The sequence below is a fragment of the Sceloporus occidentalis genome, unplaced genomic scaffold (genome assembly GCF_023333645.1).
Source record: "Sceloporus occidentalis isolate IW3139 unplaced genomic scaffold, rSceOcc1.0.p SCAF_20, whole genome shotgun sequence".
NCBI classification, from domain to species: Eukaryota; Metazoa; Chordata; class Lepidosauria; order Squamata; family Phrynosomatidae; genus Sceloporus; species Sceloporus occidentalis.
The window spans coordinates 7,393,117-7,410,308 of record NW_028317000.1 but is presented as its reverse complement, the minus strand read 5'-3'; the positions used below and the strand labels follow the sequence as shown (position 1 = coordinate 7,410,308).

Sequence of the window (17,192 nt, the reverse complement as noted above, 5' to 3'; positions counted from 1 at the left end):
CATCATTCATAGCAAAAAATGAATGTTTAAAAAAATTCTAAATTGAGCTCCCATAGTAATCTGGAATGGGGAAATTAATAGGGCCGTTATGTAGAGGACAAGGATGTGAGTGGATGTGAGAGCACTGAGTGAAGAGGATATGCTAGTAGTTCTCAGCCTTTGGTCCTCCAGGTGTTTTGGACTTCAACTCCCAGAAACCTGAGCCAGGAATCGTGGGAACCGAAGCACACAACATCTGGAACACCAAAGCAGTACTTCTCAAGCTATCTGATGTGGAACAGGCAACTGGTTTTTTCCCCCCAACATGCCACCGACTAGTGCCATATTTATGCCCATTGAGCAAAAGTGTTTTGTTTTTCTCTTTACTGGAAACTCACCAGGGATTGGCAGCCAATGTTTCAAGGACTGGAAACATTGGTCCAGGAGCAATCACTTTGAATAGCATTCCGATAGAGGATAGGTAGGAGTCCTGATAGCCCCTGTCCTTTGAAACGCCCTCCTTTCTGCCTTCTGCTTTCAAAATGCATTCCTTCCATTCCTCAGTTCGTAATACAGGTTGTGATCGCCAAATGTTTCTGGCTGTGGTACACTTCTGTAATAGCTCTTTAAAGAGGGAAAGGAAAAAATAAAAATAAAAACCTACGCTGGAAGGCCAAGAATGACAAAAATGGTCTGTTGCAAAATGCGGTGTAATAATAGATTTCTAAGAAGTCGAGGTTGGGCAGCTTTAGATATCGCAGCAGCTTTCCATACCCTGCCAATTTCATACAAACCTTCATTTCCACACTGAAAAGAGATAACCTGATCCTGTGTGTGTATCTGCCATCAAATCTCCTGTCAAACTTAGGAAGACCTTGTGGATTTCACAGGGTTTTCTTAGGCAAGGAATACTCAGTGATGGTTTGTCATTGTCTTCCTCTGAAATCAGACCTACAGCACCCTGTATTCCCTGGTTGTCCCCCTTCCAAGTACTAACCAGGGCTGCCCCTGCTTAGTTTCCAGGATCAGATGTATCTGGTGCCTTTGGGGTATTTTGGCAAACTAACCTACTCTTAGCACTTTCCAAAATAACTCCAAACCATCCCACTTTTTTCAGCTGATTTTAAAATGTCCCAGTTTTTCTCCCTTCCTTCCACTTCCTCCTTTGTCCGCAGCTTATTTGAATTGCACCAAACTGAGTTCAAAGTGCAAAAGTAGTTTGTAAACTAAGCAAGGTAGAAAGTATAGGAGAGGAGAGACCTTCCCTATAGGCTCAGGAAAAAGCAAAGTACCCCAGCCTCATCCTAGATTGTGTGTTCTTCCTCATCAATATCTGTTGTCATTTCGACTGCACTTCAGTGTTGCTTGACCACACGTGTCCTGGTTTTCAACTGCGAAAAGTTGGAGGGCATGGGACCTTCCTCTGTGGCTAAGAGGAGGCATGTGCCATTAAGTATGTAGAGAGATCTTGTAGCACCTTTGAGACTAACTGAATGGAAGACGTTGACAGCATGAGCTTTTGCAGACTTAAGTCTACTTCTTCAGTTCTGTTATAAGTTCAGGTACAGTGGGTCCTTGTTATCCGCTGGGATTTGGTTGCACGATCCCCCGTGGATAACAAAATCCGTGGATGCGTGTGTCTCATTAAATGCAGGGGCATAGCAAAATGGTGTCCCTTATATAAAATGGAAAATCAAGGTTTGCTATCTGGAATTTGGATGCCTGAATCTGTGGATAAAGAATCCGTGGAGAAGGAGGGCTGACTGTAATAAGTTTAGGTGTGCCAATACATTGTGTTATAGCCGGAGAGTTCGGTGAACGCTGCCTCTGCACCCAAGTTAAAGGAGTTCAGAAATGCCTACACACTTCTTTATGCCTCTTCAGTGGGAGAATTCTTTCAAGATTCCAGCATCTTTGCAAGCCATGGCATTCACAAGTGGGGTGGTTCTGCTGGTGGATCTGTTTTCTGGGCCTCTCTTTCCCCCCCTTCTCTCTCTCGCTCTCTTTCTCTCTCTCATATATATATGTATATATATTAGCATTCTCCGCACCTCCTGCTCTGTTGCTAATTCTCAATGGCATCCCAGCTAATTAAGGTCTGGAACCTGGTTTGACTCTCCGGCAACAGAGTTCACATTTAATTTGTATGACGTTTATTGGACAGGCTCAAGATGGAAGGGAAGTGACTAATGAACTGGATTAAAAGCCGGGATTTAATATGGCCTCTTGGAACAGATTTGATGGAGTGTGTCTCTGAAGTAAAATACCAGTCAAGGCTTCTAGTATGGAGGTGCTGTCAAGAGTTTCTAAGCCAGGGTTACGGCTCAGAGTCCCAAGGAAAGGATTTCCTTTCCTCCCTCTTGACCTTTCCTTCTTTGCTTTCCAGGGGTAGAGACTTAAATCTCCCCCGTCCACCCAAGTGCTCCATTCCTGGTGACGTGATGGATGTGTTTTCCTCCAACTTTGTAACCTGATTACTCTAGCCAAGGCCAGGAGTAATTTCAGATGAGCCGCTGACCCTGCAACTGTGAAGTCTCTTGAGCCTGTTTCGTGAACCATTTAAAGCAGTGCTACTTGAAATGGTGGTTCCTGGTCCAGTGTCAGTCCCTGGCAGGTTTCTCGGGGAGGGAAAAAAAAGAAACTGTTGTACCCAACAGGCACAAATTTAGAAAACATTTAGGGGTAGCTGCGTTGACCATTTAACATCTGGAAACCAAGTCCTTTGAGGAACGACTTAGGGAGCTGGGGATGTTTAGCCTGGAGAGGAGAAGGTTAAGAGGTGATATGATAGCCCTGTTTAAATACTTGAAGGGATGTCACATTGGGGAGGGAGCAAGCTTGTTTTCTGCTGCTCCAGAGACTAGGACCTGGAGCAGTGGATGCAAGCTGCAGGAAAAGAGATTCCACCTCAACATTAGGAGGAACGTCCTGTCAATAAGAGCTGTTCGACAGTTGAGCAAACTCCTTCAGAGTGTAGTAGAGTCTCCTTCCTTAGAGGTCTTTAAACAGAGGCTGGATGGCCATCTGTCGGGGATGCTTTGACTGAGAGTTCCTGCATGGCAGGGGGTTGGACTGGATGGCCCTTGGGGTCATTCCAACTCTATGATTCTGTGAAATCCATTGGTGATACCTTTATCGGCCAACAAAAATGCACAATACACTTGTTGCAAGCTTTCGAAGCTCCATGGGCTTCTTCACCAGGCAAGATGTTACAAACCCAACAGGAGATGAAAAACCAATTGGAGATGTTAGTCAGATGCCTGCCCAAATTTAGTTGCACATTGGGAAGAAAAAAAGCCAGCTCCCTGCATTGGATAACCTGAGGAGCAGTGATCTAGAGCAGTGGTTTCTCAGCCTTGGGCTTTATTGATGTTTTGAACTTCACCTCCCAGAATCCATGGCCATTGGTCATGCTGGTTGGGGATTCTGGGAGCTGAAATCCAAAACATCCAGAGGATTTGAAGGAACATAGAACTATTATTCAGTCTGTCAAAAATGATTCACTACTGGTAACTGGAGCTGTCTGCTGTCACAAGCATCCAGATCAAATATACAGTAAGCCCTCCTCATCCACAGATTTTTTATCCATGGATTCAAGCATCCATGGCTTGAGAATACTTTAAAAATATACAAATTTCCCTAGGCAAACTTTGATTTTGCCTTTTTATGTAAGAGGCACCATTTTACTAAACCATTATATTGAATGGGACTTGAGCATCCACAGATTTTGGTATCCACGGGGGATCCTGGAACCAAACCCCCATGGATACCAAGGGTTCACTGTATCTTTCTTTCACCTACATTTTGGTCCTCCTCTGGTCTAGATTGTTGTTGTATCCCATGTTAGGAAGTAAAGCATTTCCGAGTTCTTTCCTGGCTGCTTTTTGCAACAACTCTTTAAGTTTAAGTTCCCATTTCAGAATTATGGGAACTCAGTGCTGAGGGGGAATTTGCTTGAATCTACTGGTTTATCTGTTATTAGTTGACTTTTTGGTGAGCACAAGGTGACAGTAATGGCTTTCTTCTTCCCTATTATTATGAGGTAGGTGAGGCCGAGAGAGACAGACCATGGCCCATTGGAGACCTCTACCAGTGTAGCATGCTCACCACTATCACCACACTGACTCTCTCAAGCTGAATGAAAGATGAATGAAAGATCTGCTCTCTGTCAGATATTTCATTCTCAAGCGCTGCCCAAAAGGGGATTAGGTGGCTCAGGCTGTAGGAAGTTGGCAACCGGAGAGGGCTGCTCTTGATCATCTCCAGCCTTTTGAAACATCTCCAGCCTTCCTGGGCAACAAGACAGTGAATTAATCTCTGGAACTTCTGGAGTAAGCCTGCTGCCGCAGCTGAAACTGGTTTTCCAGCTCTTGGCAAAAGCTATAGCAAAATCATAACAGCTGTACCCATGTTTCGAGTTAACATTTTCTTTTTTGCTTCCTTCCCTTCCAGTCCAACGTTGCTGCTTCAAATGCCAAGCTTGCCTTGTTTTATGACTGGCTTTTCTTCAACCCAGAGAAGGACAGCATCATGAACATAGGTATGGCAGAGACCTTCCTTGGTTGGTTGTATGGTCCTTTCCCTCTCCCTCATGATTAAGCTCTTAACTCTTCCAACTAGCCTTGGTTTTGACCAGTTGTGGATCTTGCAACTGGGATTCCAGTTGTCTGGGAACCAGCAGCATTACCTCCATACTTTCCTCTCACAACTCAGGTTACACACTTGAGATCCACCACCGCTTCATCCTCTCTCACTACTGCACAGCCCAGGGCTTCCCCAGTCCATGAAGTGCCCAGATTTCTGCCAAGGGAGGGTCCCCCAGAATGGGTCACAGTACTCTACACACATTATTTTGTTCCATTCAGCGTTACATCAGACTCCCTCTCCCCACTTTTGTGTTGCAGAGCCTGCCATCCTGGTCATGCATCATTCCATGAAACCCCACCCGGCCATCACCGCCACCCTTCTGGACTTCATGTGTCGGGTAAGGCCCTATCCGCAGGGCATCGATTGTGGTCTTGGATGTCTGTACTGTAGTATGACCTCCCCACCACTCCAGTTTAGGTGCCTGGTTTTCTACCTCAGTGCTTGGAGCCTGGATATGTAAAAGGCCAAATCCCTCTGATATGAGTCTGCCTAAAATCTAAGATTACAGTGGACTCATGTTATCCGCTGGAGTTTCATTTCAAGATCCCCCGTGGATAACAAAATCAGTGGATGCTCAAGTCCCATTAAGTATAATGACATAGCAAAATGATGTCCCTTATACAAAATGGAAAATCAGAATTTGATATTTGAAATTTACACTTTTTTTGAACATTTTCAAACCATGAATGCTTGAATCGGTGTATAAAAAAATCTGTGGATAAGAAGGGCTGACAGTATCAGAGGTCCTGTTACATATCCCATCACCCTGTGAGGCTAAGTTACTGGGTACATGTGACGTGGCCTTCTCTACAGTAGCACCCAGTCTATGCAACTCCCTCCCAAAGGAAATCAGGTTAGTTCCATCCCTTCTGATTTTCCGATGGATGGGGCAGACTGTGCTGTTTCACGTGGCCTTTGATTTTTAAAAATAGGCCTGTGCTCTAACTGTTTTTTAGACTGAAATCAAAGGCTTTTATGGCCGGCATCCATAGTTTTTTGTGGGTTTTTTGGGCTATATGGCCATGTTCTAGAAAATGCTGGTGAAATGTCAGGAATAAACTCTTCTAGAACATGGCCACAAAGCCCAGAAAACTCACAAAAACCTGTTTTTAGACTGTTTGTCTAGCTTTGGAATTATTTTTTAAGGAAGAGTTTGAACTGTTGCTAATGGGGTTCTACTTATTTATTTATTGTTTAATTTTTAAAAAATCAATTTTGCATCACCTTGAAGGCCTTGGTGGTTTGAGAGATGATAAATAAAAGCTTTGCATGAATAAAAATGAATGTTCTTCCTTCCTTTCACTCTCCCGGACTTTCTAACCCCCTTCTCCTTTGCAGATCATTCCTAACTTTTATCCCGCTCTGGAGACTCATGTGAGACAAGGCGTCTTCAACTCCCTCACCCACATCGTGGAGAAGCGAGTCCTGGCGTAAGGCAACTCTTCCCAAGTTTCTTTAAATTGGTTGACACCGATGCGAGCCCTCGATTCCTCTGTCCCTCTCCTCAAGTCTTTGCAAAGACACACTTCTGCTTTCAGCAAAGAGCCATGACAGAGAGGAATTAGCCATTCAATAGGCTGTGGCTGCTACTTTCCTCTACTTTTCCCAATCTCTCTCGGGGTGAAGGAGTGCGGAGTTGGCCATACTCACAGCTTCCTGCTCCCAGAAATACTTCCTTCCCAAACTTACCGGATAATTGTCTAGATAAGAAAGCTGCCAGGTTCCAGTCTCGGCCACCTTGGAGATCTGTGAAGGTTTCACAGCTGCCTCTTGAAAACCAAGTGACTTCCATTACTGGCAGCAGTTACAGAAAATGAAATACTCATTACTATAAGTTGACCTCATGTATAAGTCGAGGGCAGGTTTTGGGGCCAAAATTATGGATTTTGATATGACCTATAGGGTAAAATGTAGCAGCATCTTACAAAGGATGTAAAGGATGAAGCAAAGGAAAATGATGCTTAAGAGCTCTAAAATGTTGACAGGCATAACTGTTTGTACTCACCCTAAAGGCTGGATAGGTGAGAGACTACAGTGTTTAATGCTTTTTTTAGGTGCACCAAGAAGAGATTAAGATCTTAGCTTTCACCAGAGCATGGTATCTTTTTTGATAAGAGTTAAAGTACAGTACTTACATTGACCTTTGGATAAGTCGACTTAGGTTTTGGGGGTCAGTTTTTTGACTAACATTTCTAGACTTATACATGAGTATATGCAGTATCTTAGAATTTCTTTGAAAACAAAGCTTGGGAAAATTCCATCCTTTTTGGATTAAAACTCCCAGCATCCCTCAACCAGCATGGGAGCTGTAGATCAAAAATGGAGAAGGAAGGTGAAAGAAGGAGAGGTGAAGAGGAAGGGGGAAATGATAGAGAAGGATGAAAGGATGTGATTGAGAAGGGCTGGACAAGGATATAAAGCGATAGGTGAAGTATGTGAAGATGAGAAGGAAGTGCTGTAGCTGGTCAATAATATTTATTATCATCATCATCATTATTATAAAACTATTATATGATTGATTGTAGAGGTGTGTGATGTTTTTATTTATTTGTTTATGTTTTTCTATTTGAATAACATATACTTTTTTTAAAAAATGGAGGAAGTTTCCCCAAGCTCTGTGAAAGAAAGACTCAGGACCTTCTTATGCACACTTATGCACACTGAGACCTAGTGACCGTTTGAGGGTCAGTTGTGTTCATTGGTCACAGTAAAAATGCAACAGAGTCTTGGGGCTTCTTTAAAGGGGAACAAATTTAAGATAATGCCAGTTTTTGTGGCCTGATGTTCACTTCACTAGATGCACAGAGAACCCACATGTCTTTTGCATCTTCACCCACCTCCCCAACTTTGTTCTGTCTTTTGTAGGCACCTGGCTCCTCTCTTTGACAACCCCAAGCTGGACAAGGAGCTCCGGGCCATGCTGAGAGAGAAATTCCCAGAGTTCTGCAGTTCCCCTTCGCCTCCCGTTGAAGGTAGAATTGGAGCAGGGGTTTGGTGGTTGGTAGAGGACTAGAGCAGTGGTTCTCAACCTTCCTAATGCTGTGACCCTTTAATACAGTTCCCTATGTTGTGGTGACCCCCAACCATAATGTTATTTTCACTGTTACATGCAAATATGTGTTTTCCGATGGTCTTAGGCGACTCCTGTGAAAGGGTCGTTCGATCCCCAAAGGGGTCCAAACCCACAGGTTGGGAACCACTGGACTAGAGGCTTTACTATAGGTTGGTTTTATTTTCCCCCTGCTTATGAGATTTCCAAGTCTGCCACATCCTCCTTGGCTAGCAGAGTGGGGCATATGTAGGAAATAGTGGTATGCCTTGATAATTACTTGGTATCAGGCCCTTGGATTCAGTGCTGGATCTAGTCTTCCTTCTCAAAAAGTAGTATTTATTCATAAATCAATGTTCTGACGGAGACAACAGCGAATGGCCTAAGTCCTTGGTCAGACTTGACCAGTACTAGCTAGAGCAAAGGTTGACTCTGTATAGCAGGTTCCTGTGCCCTGTGTTGGTCCAGACAAGAAAATAATAGCAGGATAGCCAAAGCTTAGATGTAGGAGAGGCGGGATTTCATCAGGATCGCCCACATGGCACCAAGGTGATGATGGTTGCCACCTTGGCATGAAGCTTGGCCCTTGTAGTTAAGGTCATGGGATGCAAGCTTCCAGTGAGCTAATATTCTTCCTCCTTTGCATCTCTTTGTGTTGGTCCTTACAGTCAAAATTGAGGAGCCTGTGTCCATGGAGATGGATAACCATATGTCTGACAAAGATGACAGTTGCTACGACCACGCAGAGGCTGCCTTTAGTGATGATGAAGAGGACTTGAACAGCAAAGGTGAGAGGTTTGGGGCAGAGCAATTGCCACTTTAAGAGTGACTCCATCCATACAGTTTTCCAGCCCAGTGGTACAGGAAGCTAGATTCTGCCAGAAGATGGAAAACTCTAACTTTATAGTTTTTTGAAGATGCCAGCCACAGATGCTGGCGATACATCAGGAACAAACCCTTCTAGAACATGGCCACATAGCCCGAAAAACCCACAAAAAACTATGGATACTGGCCATGAAAGCCTTCAACTTCACATCTAACTTTATAGACTTTAGCTTCCAGAATTTCCCACAGACAGCAAGGCTGCTGTCAGTTGTAGTGCAGAAGGGTAACACTTCCAAGCTCTGGTTTCTTCATGTGCAACAAAGCAATCAGTCAGTTACTCCACATATGTATTTTTTAGAATTGGATTTATAATGGCTTTTAGTCAAATACAAAAAATGACTGTGCAAGAAGCCACCTTGGTAGAGCCCTGCCACTCTGTTTTTTTCTCCCTGCCAACTGACTGTGAATATGTTGTGTTTGACCATGGTTAACAGTAACCATTTAGATCTCAGACCTTGTAAACATCTCAGACATAAAGTAAGACCCTGGTTCATATTGCCAAACTGTTTCTTGGAGTGCTTGTCTGCAGAGATCTCGGCCAGATCTGCTTGTTACCTTGAAGCAAGGGAACAGTTAACCACAGTTTGCTTGGTGTAACACTTAACCCTGGCTAGCACAAACCACGGTTGACCAAAGCAGCTTGAAAACACATCTGTTCAATGGTTCTTAATCTTATATCTTCAGAATTAACAACAGATGGATCTGCAGTTGAGCTGCAAGGCAGCCAAGAGGAAAACCACCAGCTTCCGGAAAGGCTGCCCTTTTGTATCTTGTTTCTCTAGGCCAAGGCATGTACTGTGTTCCAAGCAGAACGCTCTGTGCCCTTTCTGGCTCAGATGCTGGGATGGACGGTTGCAGCACAATGCGTTACGTGACACGCCAGGAAGCATCACTATTGGATTAGCCCCTTGGGAGCCCTGATGGTTCAGTTTTCCAATTCTGTGAAGAAGAATTCTTGGTACAGCCTCTGCAATAGCCAGAGCAAAGAATTAGGCTATTTTACTGTATGTGCCTCTAAAGCCCTGGTTCTACTGGCTGCCACTGCCTGGATTATATCAGTTCAAACTATGGTGGAGACTTGTGGAACTGAATGCTCATTGATGGAATAGGAAGAGAACTCCCTGCACTTGGAGAGCTAGCAGGTCAGGGAGAGTCCAAAATAGCATTCTCCCTGATGTGCAAGGACTATGTGTTTGCTTTGTTCGTATTAGACTATTTATTTGTTTGTTGTTTATTTTTTAATAAAGGAGCATTTAATTATGTGAGCCCAACCTCCTTTGAGCCATAGTCCAGACAAAAGCTATTCACTATAGTGGGAGCACATTTATTTGTAAAATGTGAAAGGGATCTAGGAGTCCAAGTAAACCACAGGTTGAGCATAAGTCAACAGTGTGATGCGGCAGCTAACATGGCCAATGCTATTTTAGGCTGCATCAATAGAAATATAATGTCTAGATCAAGGGAAGTAATAGTGCCACTCTATTCTGCTCTGGTCAGGCTCCACCTGGAATATTGCATCCAGTTCTGGGCTCCACAATTCAAGAAGGATGTTGAGAAACTGGAGCGTGTCCAAAGGAGGGTGACTAAAATGGTGAAGGGTCTGGAAACCATGAAGTCCTATGAGGAACGCCTTAGGGAGCTGGGGATGTTTAGCCTGGAGAAGAGAAGGCTAAGAGGTGATATGATAGCCCTGTTTAAGGATTTGAAAGGATGTCATATTGAGGAGGGAGCAAGTTTGTTTTCTGCTGCTCCAGAGAATGGGACATAGAGCAATGAATGCAAATGCAGGAAAAGAGATTCCAGCTCAATATTAGGAGGAACTTCCTGACAGTAAGGGCTATTTGACTGTGGAACACACTCCCTCGGAAAGTGTTGGAGTCTCTTTCCTTGGAGGTCTTTAAACAGAGGTTGGATGACCATCTATCGGGGATGCTTTGACTGAGAGTTCCTGCATAGCAGAATGGGGTTGGACTGGATGGCCCTTGGGATCTCGTCCAACTCTAAGATTCTGTGATTCTATTTTGTGGGTTCCTTTTTCAGCCCACGATGTGTGTGTGTTTATAGCCTGTGGTGGGAATCCCCCCCCCCCCCCGACCCATGCACAATTGCCCCACCACTGCATTAAAACAAGGCTTGAGCCGGAAATATTTTTATTAAATATGGTCCAGGATAAATTGTTAAGGAAACATTTAAAATGTGTATTATATATATAGTCTCTGCCACTAGGATGGTATTTGCAAGGAAATGGCAAAGCTCTGAAATACCATCAACAGAAGACTGCTTGGATCAAGTACTAGATATGTTAGAAATGGGCAGGCTTACATCTCTGTTGAATGAAAGATCGCTTAAATACTGAGATGAAGATTGGAAATGCAAGACAGAGATTCATAATAGGTGTAAAACACACTCCCTGGTGTCTTGAGGTATATTTTGATTAAGTAATATTTTTGGTAATTAATGGATGAAGACGAGGGATTTAGTCATTCATATATATATATATATATATATATATATATATATATATATAAAAGCTTTAATGACAGATTTTAAGAATAAGTTTGGTGATAGAACATTTTTATATAAAAAGTGCTAAAGTAATTTGATTTCGGGTCTTTAAGTTAAATGGAAAACAAATAAGTGTTAGTGGACATCTTGCAAATCTGAATGTAAATGCTGTAATAGGAAGGAAGAATCAAGATGAAGAGAATTTTGCAAAGCAGATACTGAAATTAAGCCTGAAGAAGATTTAAGGTGGGAGAAGGAGGTGAAAACTATCAAGTGTGATGGAATGTGATTATCTCAAACGTGGTTTTTTTTTGTGTGAAAATGCAATAAATATTATTTATACACAAAAAAATAGAAATAAAACATGTCTTGAGATTGTCAAGCAAGCAAAGGCATGTCTATGGGAAAGGATCACTTAATCTTCTTGGCTTGTCTCTCTTTGCTATAGGGAAAAAGAGGGAATTCCGGTTCCATCCGATCAAGGAAGCTGTTGTTGAAGAGCCAGTGGACATCACGCCTTTCCTGGATCAGTTGGACGAATCGCTGAAAGATAAAGTCCTTCTGTTGCAGAAAGGGAGGTTGGTATAGAGGCATAGCAGTTCTGTGTCCAAACATAATGGTCTGGTCAGGCTTTCCCCTGCTTTCACAATAGAAGACCCAAGGGTCCATCTAGTTAGGCAAAGCCAGCCAGATGCCTCCAGGAAGGTCACAAGCTAGATGTGGTAGCCTTTCCTTAGTTATCTCTTCTCTGCACCTGGCCCTCCAAAGCACTGCTCCTGTAAAGAGAGGTGTCATTAATTCAAATAATTTGTTTAGCCTGTATTAATAGAACCATAGTTTCCAAGTCAAGGGAAATAATAGTCCCACTACATTCTAAGCTGGTCAGGCCTCCTCTGAAATACTGAGTTCAGTTCTGGGTACTTTGTTTTAAGAAGGAGATAGACAAGTTGGAATGGGTTCAAAGAAGGGCAATGAGAAGAAGAGGTCCTGAGTAAAGAAGATTGGATAATGAAATTATTAGAAATAATAGAAATGGATACACTGACACAAATCTTAAAAAATAAAACATCGAAAGAAATAGGGAAGATTAGTGTCCTGTATATTATTGGGGTAGTACCTTTATAGTAGAGTGTGGATAAACCAATGATCTGTGAGAATATGAAGAATAATATGAATAATACAAATTTATTAAGAATAATCTAAAGTATATATTGTGTAAAGTGATGTATTCATATTGAGGACAAAGATCATAATAAGGTGGTATTTTGGTATATTTTTAGGATAAGTTGGGTGCATAGTATTAAGGTATGTTATTTGGAAATATAAAGTGCATGAATATTAAATGCACAAAGAAACATTTAAAGATTCTAATAAAAGGGATACAAGATAAAAACTATGGATCAACAAGAGAGGAAGGAAGTCAGATGTATGTAAGATAAAGAAGAATGAATGAAGGAACTCGAAGAAGAGTGAGTTAGTAATGAATTAATAGTGGACAAATTATAGGATGATATAAGTAGAGGTAGCTCTTAAAGGTGTAGGTAGAACAATTGCAAAGGGACAGGTTTGTTCTCTGTTGCCTTAGAAGGTAGGACCAGGTCTAATGGTTTGAAGTTACAGAAGGGTAGATTTCAATTGATCTTTAGAAAGAACTTCTTGACAATAAGGGCTTTTAATCAGTGGAACCAGTTGCCTAGAGAGATGGTGAGATGTGGTTCTCTGGACATCTTCAAAATGAGGATGGACAGCTACCTACTGCTGAGAATGATCTAAATCAGTGATATTCAAACTCTGGCCTTCCAGGTGTTTTGGACTTCATCTCCCAGAAGCCCCAGCCACCTTGGCCAATAGTCTGGGATTCTGGGAGCTGAAGTCCAAAACAACTGGAGGGCCAGAGTTTGGACATTACTGGTCTAGATGGAGTTCGTGCATTAGCCTGGGGTTGACTTGATCGTTCATGGGGCCCTTCCAAATTTCTGGTTCTGTGATAAGGCTATCGTAGCACTCCGGGGCCAGCTGAAAAGGTGGCCTTTCCATCCTTGCGCACGCACTGTCTGTGCTAAAAATTAGGGGGAGGAAGACCTATCTAAAACAACTCAATGCAAAAAGGGCAGATGCTGCCCTCAAGCGGGTTCATGAATCAGTGGCCTTATCCATTCATGTGTCTAAAGTCCCTTGCCTTCCTATACATCCTTTATTACATGCCCCTCAGTTTTACCTTCAACTTATCCATAGGACATAGTAAAATCCATAATTTTGGCCCCCAAACCTGCCCTTGACTTATAAATGAGGTCAACTTATAGTTGAGTAAATCAATCATCCTCCTCTGGGGCCATTTTTGCCACGCTTTAAAGGGCCCCGGCCTTTCTAGGACCCAGAGAAGTATTGTTTTTGTAACAGTCACTTCCAGTTTAATCCCTAATTTTAAAAAAGGCCCCGTCTGAGACCGAACATGACTCCCTTGGCTCCTGTGATCCCCAGCGCTGAGCCATTGGCATGTAGGGTTGCTAGAACCAGGCACCATTCCTTTCTCCTCAAAATCTGGCCTCTTGGGATTTCAAAGGCAGCAGGAGGCCTTTGGCCAGGCGCTCACCATTAATTTTCCCTGTCATGACTAAGTGCATTTAATAGGCTTGTTTTTCCACAGAGTCTGCAGGATACTTCTTCCTTTCTTTTTCTAATAGCTGGATCAGGAGGGGAGGGGGAGAACCATGACAAATGGTTGGGGGAACAGGGAGAGAAGGAGCGTTTCTGTGTGCCAGGCCTGATCCCTGCTGTTTGTGATTCTTAACTGCTGTCACGCATTTCAAAATCCGCCCCAGGAAGATGAGCTTTAGAGAGTTTCCCACTCTTTCCAGGAGGAGCGAAACCCTTTTTGTGTGTTCGTGTATGGTAATGTCTGACCTCTGAGATCTCCCAGTGTGTTGCCAGCACATTCTCAGAATTACTTTGCAGGCGTAAGTGCTAGAATTTCTTTTTAAATGAAAGGTTTGGGTCCATACTGTCTGAAAGACTGTATCTCCCGCTATGACCCTGCCCAAATGTTAAGACCCTGGGGTAGGGTATTCCCTTGGTCCCACCACTATCACCATTGTGTCTGGTGAAAGCATGCGAGAGGGCCTTCTTGGTGACTGCTCCCAGGCTGCAGAACTCCCTTCCGCAGGATCTTTATATTTAGGCAGGCTTTTGGCTATTAACTAGTCGTTGCAGAAAAATGCTGCAGCCTTTCCTAGCTGTTGTGTTCTTCCCCATCATAAGCTTGCATATTCCTTGGTTACATATGTCCCAGTTTTCATCTGGGAAATGTTGGAGGGTATGGAGTGTGCTGGCTGGAAGATAAATTCTTGTCCGTTTGGCCTCCAATTACTTCCAGCTGCTTCTGGGTCGATAAGGCCTCTTGCTGAACCAGAGCTTGAAAGCAAAACTGAGCTGGCTTGATAATACTGTACAAAGCACCAATGTTCCCCCTCATCTTGCTATCTCTCTCTCTGTCTCTTTTTGTCCTTCATCATTTGGATTTCTTCTTGTGTGTGTGTGTTTTTTTCCCCTGCAGTGATACGGAAGCTCAGTGTGAGGTCATGCAAGAAATCGTGGACCAAGTCTTGGAGGTAATGGCTGATTCACGGAAAAACTGGCACCTAGTTCTTGGCTGACATGATTGACATAATAGCAAGAAATGTGTGTGTGTGTTCTTGTGTGTGCGCACTTCGAGACCTGGGTGTGTAAACGCAGGCCCTGGGGTTGAATCCGGAATTCGAAATCTGGCCCTCTGAGCTTTCCAAGATGGCAGCAACCATGATACAAACATTTGGTGCTTTTCATTCATTTTAAATCAGCAATGTCTAAACTCTGGTCCTCCAGTTGTTTTGGAGTTCGGCTCCCAGAAGCCTCAGCCACCTTGGCCGATGGTTTGAGAATGTGGGAACTCAAGTCCAAAACACCTGAAGGGCCAGAGTTTGGACATCACTGTTTTACATGGTTGGAATATCTCTTCCGTAGGAATAGAAAAAATTTTGAATAGCAGATGAAAAAGGGGGAATCCCAAATGTCAGGAAATCCCAACAGAAAGTATCCTGCGCAAGAGAATCCCCATAGTTTGGTATTTATTCCGTGCAAAAAGATCCGTGTAGTTTTTTTCAAGGCAGAAAACATGAATTTCTGCGCAGGAAGCAAGTTTTATGTCCCCAAAATGTGGATTTTTCTACATGGAAAACAACATTCCTGCACAATGTTCAAAGCCTAACTTTTTATATGCAGTAAGTAAATAAAAATCAGACAACTGTTGGATTAAGAGCCCAGTCCTAGGCATGGTTACGCTAAAGCAGGGTGTAGCTACAGAGGAGGCAAAATTATGTCCTGTCCAAATGAATTTTTCCTTCAGTCTCCAAATGTCTAAGTATGCAACAACTTAAATTTTCAGTTTAGAAATAAGAGTTAAGACATCCCAAATAAACATAGCAAGGTATGTGACTTAGGAAGTGCAAACATAGAAGAGTTTGAGGTATGAGCAGGTTTCAATGTCTCACTCTCTGCAATGCAAGGAATTTGGGAACTGAAAGAATTCCTATTTGTGGGGCAGTGCTCTCATTTTGCCCCCTTTCATAAATGAGCTTCTGGGCAGCACTTGGCCTTACAAGAAAGCTTGGAATGGTGGGGGTATTTTTAAATCACAGGTCCCTGGGGTGTTCTGGAAGCTGTAGTTCAAGCTTTGTCTTGCTTTCAGTCTCTCTCTCTCTCCCTCTGGCCCTATAACATGCAAAATCCCTTTTGCTGCAGGAGGACTTTGACCAGGAGCAGTTGTCGGTCTTGGCTTCCTGTTTGCAGGAGCTCTTCAAGGTGCACTTTCGTGGGGAGGTTCTACCAGAAGAAATTACAGAAGAGTAAGTGCGGTTGTGAGAGCCAGCGTGGCATAGTGGTTTGAGCATTAGAGTATGACCCTGGAGGCTGGTGTTCAAATCCCTGTTCAGCCATAGAATCCACTGGGTGACCTTGCGTGAGTCACACGCTCTCAGACCCAGAAAACCCTGTGATGACAACTCTGAGAAACAGAGCTTGCATTTGCTTCAGCAAAGCTGGGAAAGCTCTGGGCTTCCAGATGTGGTGGGAATCTGGTTCCCATCAGCCTGTACGAATCTGGTCAGAAGTGCAGCATGGTGGGAGTAGTGGTTTGCCAAAGTCTGCAAAGGCCTGGTGCTTTAGCATACCTCAGTTGTATCACTTTAATGTTCATGATGATAATGATGGTGATGTAGTGATAATGCACCAGAAGCGCTAGGTGCTCTTGGGACAATTCATCATCATCATCATCATCATCATCATCATCATCATCATCATCATCATCATCATCATCATCTTATATCCCACCTTTCTCCCTATATAGGGACTCAAATAGACTGACAAATATTTTATTTTATTTTATTTATAACATCTGAGTGAAGTTGCCATAGATCACAGCAGCACAGTTACAAAAGGTGACACTTCTTGGGGCGTGCCACATTATTACCTTATTAATTCCTAGATTCCTGGGCAGATTCTGAATCATGGATGGTCTAGAACTCCAAGTAGTGACACCTGATAGGCTGAAATCAATGACAATAATGCACTATTATAATAGTTTTTTGCTCCCATGATGGCAATGATGATCTAGCACCATCAGTGCATAATAAGAACAATGATATTGATGGTGGTGGTGGTGGTGGTGGTGATACTCCATCCACATAGAAATGTAGCATATTGTCGAGAAGGGGTCTTGCTGGCATGTTAGCTTTCTACGTATGAGAGGTTTTATTTGTGCTTTGAGGATTTGTACCTCCTCCACATGAACAAGTGCCAAGTCTCAGACGTAAAACGATTTCCTTTTTAGTGGGAAGTAGACCCTAAAAGTTATCTTCTCTAGGACAGTGAGGAAGAACTGGTGGCCTTCAAGCTATGGCCTGTTAAAAATGAGTAATGCTTCCAGGAATTGAACCCAGGGCACCCTCTGCCTGCAGAGCGAGTCCTCTGGCCCTAAGTTGTACTCCATCTCCATACAAAGATCCTGTGACAGAATCATTGTGGGATGTTTTCCTTGACAGTGTTAAGGTCATAAGATCCATTGGCACAGGAACCTTCAGAGGTGAGGATTGGG

The 17,192-nt window shown here is 43.2% G+C and overlaps 1 protein-coding gene across 1 annotated transcript in view; it reads left to right on the top strand.

The window, feature by feature from the left end:
• INTS3 (integrator complex subunit 3) overlaps positions 1-17,192 on the top strand; it is a 79,404-nt gene that overhangs the window by 37,542 nt on the left and 24,670 nt on the right. Inside the window, exons 11-18 of the mRNA XM_089483665.1 lie at positions 4,432-4,519; positions 4,884-4,963; positions 5,965-6,056; positions 7,492-7,598; positions 8,344-8,463; positions 11,514-11,643; positions 14,619-14,673; positions 15,842-15,945. Coding sequence (XP_089339791.1) covers positions 4,432-4,519; positions 4,884-4,963; positions 5,965-6,056; positions 7,492-7,598; positions 8,344-8,463; positions 11,514-11,643; positions 14,619-14,673; positions 15,842-15,945 — 776 coding nt within the window. The remainder of the gene's footprint in view (positions 1-4,431; positions 4,520-4,883; positions 4,964-5,964; positions 6,057-7,491; positions 7,599-8,343; positions 8,464-11,513; positions 11,644-14,618; positions 14,674-15,841; positions 15,946-17,192) is intronic.